Raw genomic sequence first — 8,856 nt, forward strand, 5'->3', positions numbered from 1 at the left:
CGGGTGCCTCGGGGTCACCAGGCGCTCCCCCTTTGTGGGGGGAGTGAGGTTTTCCCAACTCCACACAAACTCCGGGGAACTCCTGCCTTGGGGCCAGCGGCAGTGCGATGCGGTGTACGGGTTGCCGCGCCTCTTCGGAAAGCGCTGCTGCACGTTGGCTCTTCTAAACGCCGGCCAGGCGTGCGCTGTTATGGAACTGTGCTTGATGTCCCAAGAACACAGGGGAATGTTTCTTGATCATAAGTGTTTTTTTTTGTTTGTTTTGTTTGTGGGGTTTTTTTTCCAGTCTCCTTTATCAGATCTTCAAAATAAAATTTTTCCAGGCATTTACCAGCAGGTATTTTTTTTGTCTCTTTCAATCCTGGAGTCTGTGGTTGTCAATTTTGGAGCTGCTGCTTGCTGTGAGCATGACAGGAGATGGGGAGGAGCTTGGAATGGGTAGAATGCATGCTTTTGTCCATTCTGGCAGTAACACATTCTTCTCAGTAAATCCCCTCTGTAATTTGGCAGCTTTCATCCATGAAGTGCACTTTTAAAGGCATATAGTTAGTTGCTTTTTTCTTTAATATATATTTGCCTGACTCCTTATAATGTGCTTCTTGGGGTTTTGTAACTGAAATATGTTGCTTTAGTGAATTCCCCCTCCTACCTTTATTGAGACCACAACTTAAATTGTTGTTCTACTGCCAGCTCATTGGTACTGAATTGTTTTCAAGCAGAACATATGTTTTGAAAAAATGTGTAAGAAAGAAGTAATGCAGCTTGTAGGTGATACCTCCAGCTGGACTTTTCTCATGGTAATTGTGGGTTTACTACTTTAGAGGACACATAGTACAGGAGCTAGAATGCTGTGTGCAACATTGGCTTTGTTTGCATCAACTTGTGGCCTGGTTTTGAAAAAAAAAAAAAAGGTTTGTACTTTGTCATATTGCATATCAAGAAACTGATAATAATACTACTTAATTCGTACTTTTGATCCTGAGGTAGAATCTGGTGTGTGTGGGAAACAATTACTACTGTATTGCTGTTTTGGCTTTCTTTTCTAAAATACACGTTATGCTAGTGGGGATTTTGTGGAAGTAGCAGAAGAATAGAAATTAAAGGTGGAAAAGGGCTATTGGATCAGTTGACTCAATACCCCTGCTGTTGCAGTGGGCTGTATGTGTGTTTAATAGGGAACAAGAATTTAGTGATAACACTTTAGCAATAAGGAGAACTTGGATATGGCATTGTGACATCTGGTTAACTTGTTTGTGAATATAGGCTGAAGCAAAACCTATTTTTCAGGCAGGAAGTCATGCTGCTTTTAAGGTTTTCCTTCTGTACATCTGAAGTCATTGGTATTGTATGCAATACTGAGTTTTAAATCATTCATTAGGACTGTATGCTTTAGATACATGCATGTCACAATGCATGTATCTGAAACATACAGCATAAGTAGATGTGAGCGGTATTAATTTCTTTTAAATTATATGAAGTTTCTAGGCACTGCAAAATTGGAAAAGGCTTTAGTCACCTTTTAATGACGAGAAGAAAATTTTAAAAGTAAAGAAGGTCTTCAACGATGATTTATAGACAAACTAAAAATAGCTGTATCATAAGTGTTTTAAATGCCAAGAGAATGTTATATTCGTTTAGGTGCGTGGGAAATTGAGAACGTCAATACTATTATCATAATGGAGTTTTTGGAAAAAGTTTTTGCAGGTTTCCCAAGTTTAGTGTGGCACAGGATTTTTTTAATGTCTCAGTAAAGTATTCACTCAAGTAGTAAAATACTTCATGTTTTTAATTGCCAAGTTACTTACTACCTGCTGTGTAGGGGAAGATGGAGCAAACTGCCCACTGAGAGCTTGCATTCCGACTGATGTTCTCTACCTTGTTATCACTTCTGTGGCAAGCTGGCAAACCAGAGTTGGGACTGGTATCTAGGACTCTAAAACAGCAGAACTAAGTATCACCAACTTCATGATACTGCCTAATAAATTAAGTGGACCAAATCTTTTATCTTCTTAATGCACGATCGTGTAGTTCATCCCTGCTTTCCTTGCTGCATTACCCACCAAGGGCTTGAATCCTGGGAATCTGCTTTTTCCCTGTGGTCAAGGCATGCTGCCCTTCATCTCAGGTGGCTGCACTGTGTGCTTGCTGATACCTGGAGGTGACCAGGACTGGCTTGTTCTTGTGTTTGATATCTTTTGGTCCTGAACAATGCTAGTGATCCTACGCTCAGCTGTCCAGTCTTTACAGACACTGTTTTAGTGAAGCGCTGAGTACATAGCATGCTAAAGTAGAAGTCTCTGCTTTGAACCTCTGCAGGTTGAACTTTACAGGATGTGTCCTTTCTACTAATTAATCTTGGGGCAGGATGAATAAGTGTGTTTTAGAACGGAAGGCTTTGGGTTCAAGGCGGGCACGTATGTGGGAAAATATCTAGAAACCTGAGAATAAACTGAGGAATGGTTTTATATTTTGAAGGTTCTATTTAGAGGCAAATTGGCACATTTTGGACATATTCATTGTTTTTAGTGTATGTATTTTAATAGATGAAGGCTCATTCTCAGAGTAGAACACAAAGGATAGAGACTTTTCTGAAGGAAACTGAAATCAAAGGTGGGCAAAACTTGGTGTTCCCTAATTCATGGGAAATTGTGACATTTTGAAATTTCCCTCATATTGGAGTTCCGTTAGACTTTTCTTTGGAAAAGATAGAAATTAATTTGGAGACAGGCACCTTTTGACTAAGCTCAGACCAGCGCTCAGAGGACTGCTGGACTGTCAAGCCTACCAGACTTCACAGTGCCTAGCAGGGACCTTGGAAACTTGCCCAGGTCTTCAACTGCGGGAGCAGAAGTTCTGATAATGTTCCTGTTATCAGGGCTTCAAGGCTTCCATCTGCAGGCCCAGAAGCTTGAGACCTAAGCTGAAGAAGGCCCTCCCAGGCCTCTCAGCTGATCGCCTCTATTGGTGACCTGGAAATCAAGACTCATTTGGGTCTTTGAAATTGTGTGGGCTCTCAAGCTACCTGTGCAGGCCCGTGTGAGAGACAGGAAACTCTGGAGCCCTTCCTCTGTGTACAGGGCTTGCCACCCTGGAGTTATCAGGCCTTAAATCCTGGGATGATAAGCCTGGGAGCCTTTGAGAACGGTTCTCCCTGGCAGCTCACGAGGTGAACAGAGAGTTCTCCAAGAGGATGAGTGATTCAGTCAAGCGTTTCACAGAGCATTCTGGGTTGGATGAATTGGCATATCACGACAGTGTTAAATTTTTGTTTCTTATTGAGCGCGGTATGTGGGCATGTCCCTGGATCCCTAGGGCCCCAGTTGGGGGGAGTGAATACCTTGGGACTGGTGACTGACAATTACAGTACAGTTCCAGTCTGGCTCAGCAGGGACAAAACGCTGTTCACATTTAGGCAGGCCCACCTTTGGGAGAAGCTCAGTGGGTAGGTGTTCAGTTCCTCGGCACAAGTTCCGCGTTTCATTTTGCACTAATTAACAGAGGCTTTGGAAACTGGACTGCCGTGGCTTTCCTGGAGGAAAACCGCTCCAGCAGTGAAGAGCTGGAAGTGTGAGAAGCCTGTTCTGCTGTTGTCCTGTTAGCTGAACTTGTGGTTCTGTGAAAACCAATTGCTCATAGCTGTGTTAGTGTAATTTGCATAACGCCATAGCTGGAGCTTCACAAATCTTGGCAGGTAGTTTAATCAAAAAATAATGGTTATTTTTTAAATAGCCAATTGACAGAATAGATCTTACCCTATGACAGCTGTTAACATTCCTGCCTTCCCTTGCATTTAAATGGGAAGCGTGCTTTTCTACCCTTGCTTCACGCCATCTGGGAAGTGTATATACACAGTTGAATCTTGTGGTGAAAGCACCAGTGGTCCATTTATAGTAATGGAGAGAGTGCAAGTGTTATATATTTTTGTCTTCGTTCTGTGAGTGAGCAATTTTAAGAAATACGTAAATCTGGTTAGCACCTTCTTTGTTGGGACAGGGACTTAAAAAAGTGGTTTTCACAGAGAATAAACACCATGATAATGTACAGCAGCCTCTTGTCCTCTTTATAGGAGAATGTTATTTACTAGATGGAAACATGCCAAATAAATCTACTCGTTCTCATAACTGTGACCTGTCATTCCAAATTCCTAGATCTGTAACCATGAGAACAGCTGACAGCTTGCTAGAGGAAAAGCAGTTCAGTTCTTGCTTGCAGTGATACCAGTCCAGAAACTTTGGGGGATGGCTATTAGTGAAGCTTACTTGGTTTCACTGATCTTGCCATTATTTTTCATAGTACCAAGCACCTTAAAATGGACAAATGTATAGAGAGGCGCACACACTTAAAAAAAAAAACCAACCCGAAAATTTCAACTACTTCAATTCAGGGGTGGGTTACATAAGCTAATGCAGTAGAATAAAATTGTTATTTTTAAATGAAGAATGGGAATGAAGGGATGACATAAGTAAGACTGTTAATGGGTTTTTAGCCTACTTTCCAAAGGAAAGAAAGCTTGTGTAATCACTCTATCAATTCCATTTTAACAACTTCAGTAGATTTCATCCAAATTTGGCAGCGGGATAGACATCTCAAAGTTTCTTCAAGAAAGAGCTCTTTAAAGTTCCATGAAGATAAGCCTCTGGGTGGAGGAAAGGAAACCAAAATAAGTGCATACCTTTTCTTCTCAAGGGGAGAAGGTGCAGGATGAGTTCGACACTTGTTTTCTGTTTTGCTTGTTAACTAGCGAATTGGCACGCGTGTACTGGCTAGTTGACTAGTGCTTGTGTGCTGCAGCAGGTAGTGCCTCTTGTCCTGAATGTAATTAAGAGAAAGTATGGGAGGGAGAATACAGTGCTGTGGGCTGGTGAGGTTAGGGAATGTGGAAGGCAGTAGTTGAGGGGCAGAGGAACAAGGTGAGGAAATTGTGGGGAGATGTGGAAATGTGATGGGGAAATGTGAGAGGAATCTGAGGTTTTTTGGCACAAGCTTAGAGAGGACAGTGACAAGCTGTAGTTACTCTGACTGTAAACACCAGTCAAGTAGAAATCAGGCTTTGTTAGTTTGCTGCTCATGGAACAACTACTTTTAATGGAATACATTTCACAGTTCTAAAAAAAAAAAAAAAAAAAGCTGATTTATAATGACAGCCCTGTACACTGAAATCTTTCTGAACATATGTATACTGAACAAATATGAGGTGAACAGCAGTAGAGTACGTCCCGCATTTCCATTTTGCACAGTTATTGGGCCAAAACTCTGAATTGGGAGCCTTCTTTCAGTTTGAGGACCGTTTCTTCTCCACTGTGCACTAGAATGGTGGAGTATATCGAAACATCAGCAGTATCAGTTCTAGGGGTGACTATTTATTAGTATTGTAGATTCTTGTCTGGTAGGAAATGAGTTGGCTCTTATCAAATCAGTTGAGAGGGAGGCAATTAAATGTTCTATCAATTACAAGTTTCTGATCCTGGATATATCTGAAATGGTGACTTAGAGGTTACGATATTCTTCTCTTTGGAATCAATTTCCTTCTGATAGTTTTTACTTTTCATATGTTAAAGGACATGTTGTTGCAGGGGTATACAGTTTAAAATTGGACGAGCTCTATTATAGTTTTTTTTCTCTTATGGACCTGTTGGATTGGGTATGTTATAGAAGTTTCTCTATATGTGCACTTCGACAGGTCAAACCTCCTTGTAATGTTTATTACACCTGGAAAGAGGGAAAGAAAGTAACAGTGACTCCTTATCAGCAGGTGATGTATTCATAATTAAAGAGGGCAGATTTTTCTCAGGCTGTCATTGATTCAACAGAATCGAAGATTTATTTGTGAATACCCGTGCCAGTCTGAAAAGGAATAAGGGTAGTGGCTGAAGCATTAGTTTGGAAATTTTGCATTTCTATGTATATTTTTGGGTTCTGACAGTCTTACCCTATTAGGCTGGTTTGATCAGGGTGAACATTTTTTTAATTGAACATAGACAAAAGCAATCTCTCAATCCACACCTAATTCCATTATAAATGGAACGTGTTGAAGTGAATCATTTTGATTAAATGCTCACAGTGTGATGCACTTTAATACAGCTAATATATCTGGAAGCTGAGAATGCATGTTATATTTTATGTGGTAGACAGCTGTTTTGTTTAGCAGTGGCTGAGAGAAGAACTAAAGATCATCATACAGCATTTTGTGGTGATTATCTATAAAATATGATGGCAGAAAAGGTAATATTATCCTTGCACATCTTCGAAGGAAAAAGTGATCATCTTATCTACAGCACCAGTAGATTTGCTGTCTCTCTATCTTCTCTGTCAGTGTAGTTTTTGCAGAGAAAGGGGGCTGAGGCAGAAAGAATTGGCTTGTCAGTCCATGTTAATTTGGATCTTGCATAGCGTAGGTTTAGATTGCATTTTTAAGTGCTCTTCTCAACTTTCTCTACCAAGAGAGCTTCCTCTGAAAAGCTCACAAATTGGGCAAGATGGCATTGCCTGTCCATAGCATAGCATACCTGGGGAAAAATACCATTTAAAGAAAAAAAGGAGGCGGGGGGGGGGGGGGAGAAAAAAAAAAAGGGAGGGGGGGGGGGGGGGGAGAAGCAGGTGTTAGTCTCCATCAGTGTATTCTGAGTGAAAGCATAGGGAATGGGCAGAGGCTACCCGTTCATCCAGTGTCAGACTAGCAAACAGGTTTCTGTATTGTTTCCAGTGCTTAACTGATCCATTCCTGTCAGTAATGAATGGAGAATGCTTTCTGGGATAACACATAGCCAGCAGCATTTGGGTGGGTTTTTGTATCGATAAATGCGGAACTTCCCACAAGGGTTGAAATTTTCCTTTCCATTCCAAAATGTGGAAGTGAGACTGATGCTATAGAAACCTATCCCGAGCCCATCAGGTGTGTCTACTATTGCCTTCTATTCCTTGGCAAGCTTGGGAAGAAGCTAGCCAAAGACCAATTGGCAGCTCATTTGAAGCAATATCATAGACCTGGCACGATCCAGATTTAGAGCTTGGGACAGAATCTCCAAGCCAGTTGGTGACTATAGCAAGCATGACACAGACGCTGCTTTGTGGGAGCTTGGCGTTAACCCAGAATCCAGGAACACTCCTTATCTGCAGGATGAAATATCCTAGTAAGGTGACGCAGTGAATGCAAATTCTTTAAACTGTTCACCCCAGCCCACTGATACCACCTTTATTTTACTCACATTCAACTTCAATCCACTGTTCCTCATCAGCCTTCTGACCTCATCCATACTTGAGCCACGTTGGTAGCAGAGGTGTGGTTACAGGTAATAAAGAATAGGTATAGACACATGTTATGTCTGCATGTAATTGGCACTGAAGTGTGTATTATTCATCAGTCCACCAAATAATTACCTGTTTAACAGGAAGCTGCGATGTCGCAGAACTATGTAAGAAAGCTAGTGGCAACAGCGCAGTTCACTTTTGATGTGTTGAAAGAAAGTGCAAACTGCTGGAGTCTTCATACAACTTTCATATGATAAGGGTAATATCTCTTGTTAAATTAGATTGAACACTGCATAGAAAGAGAATGCTTTTGTTTTCCAGTGGCGGTAGGAAATCATTCTTCACTGTTAATATAACTGATTCTATCCCCTGGTCTCTACAACAGCCTGACATAAAATCATCCAGTCTTACCTATAGCTTCCTTCACTACTCTGAGCTGCTATGGAGAACACAGCTTTCTTTGTGCCTTAGCTTTTTTCAAGCAGCTCCATATAGTTGAGAATACTGCAGTGGTTCTTCTCAGTGATGTTCACTGTGGCCAGCATGTCACTTCTGTGCTCTACTTTCTTTGTTTCCTGTGGTGGAGTGCTGAATCAAATATAGGTTTCTACTTCTTGCCTTTGAGATGCTGGTGCTCCTTGAAGTCTGTCTGTAGTGTGCATGAGGGACTGAGGAGCTCAGCTGTGAAGGGTATGGTTGGCCATCCCACTCTTCACACGCAGGCAAGCTTGAGGAGGCCCAGCTGTGCACAAGGCAGCTGTGACCTAGGTTTACTGGATAAGAGAGCCATCTCCCACAGGGCCTGAGGAGCCTCTCCAAGTACAGCACTCCTTTGAGTTCCTTGTTTATCACGGGCATGTGTTAAATGGACCAGACCGCTCTAGCTCACTCTGCAGCACATGCTTTGGAAAGGAAGGGAGGATAAAACACTGTTGTCACATGTCAGCGCCTTCCACTACTGGAACGTGTTCAGATGCTCTGAAAACACCACCTCTGCTGAAAATCTTCAAAGATCCCCTGAGCATGTGGCACAGGTAGTGGTCTTCTCTTGTGCTTTCAAATGACCAACCTTCTGGGCAGACACATTGCAACAGGAAGCTGCGTGATTCTGATGCGGGTTAGTCAAGAGCAAAACTTTGGAGATGAGGGAGGTAAGAGGGTTGTGATAGGTACAGGATACATACAGGGAAATGGGAGGGAAGTGACGGACTGGTTGGGAATGTTAGGAGGAAGACTAGACAGAAGATCAAAACTTAAGGAGCAAGCAGACTATTGCTTTAAAAAACAAGAAAATACATTCTCAAAAAAACCCCACCCCAATGGCATCAGGAGAATGTAAGACAATTATATGAAGAAATCATCATTCAGTCAAGCATTGAAAGTATGTGAAATAAAATAACTAAAGTGACTGCAGTGTGGGCATATTAATATTATACAGTTTTTAATGTAGAACTCAACTAATAAGCAGTTAGCTTATATTTCAGATCAACCCAAAGGACAAGTTACAGTTACATAGCGAGTGATGCTATGTGTTGCAGAGCCTCTGTTTCTTCATAGATAGGTATGCAATGAATCGGGCAGATCACAGGAAGAGAAGGACTGACTTCA

The 8,856-nt window shown here is 41.7% G+C and overlaps 1 protein-coding gene across 1 annotated transcript in view; it reads left to right on the forward strand.

Annotated features, from left to right (window-relative positions):
- The window catches only part of ITPKA (inositol-trisphosphate 3-kinase A), a 44,376-nt gene that overhangs the window by 8,522 nt on the left and 26,998 nt on the right, over positions 1-8,856 (forward strand). The window contains exon 3 of the mRNA XM_009895723.1: positions 287-337. Within this exon, the coding sequence (XP_009894025.1) occupies positions 287-337 (51 nt within the window). The remainder of the gene's footprint in view (positions 1-286; positions 338-8,856) is intronic.

This window comes from Charadrius vociferus, unplaced genomic scaffold (assembly GCF_000708025.1).
Source record: "Charadrius vociferus isolate BGI_N301 unplaced genomic scaffold, ASM70802v2 scaffold111, whole genome shotgun sequence".
In the NCBI taxonomy this organism is placed as follows: domain Eukaryota; kingdom Metazoa; phylum Chordata; class Aves; order Charadriiformes; family Charadriidae; genus Charadrius; species Charadrius vociferus.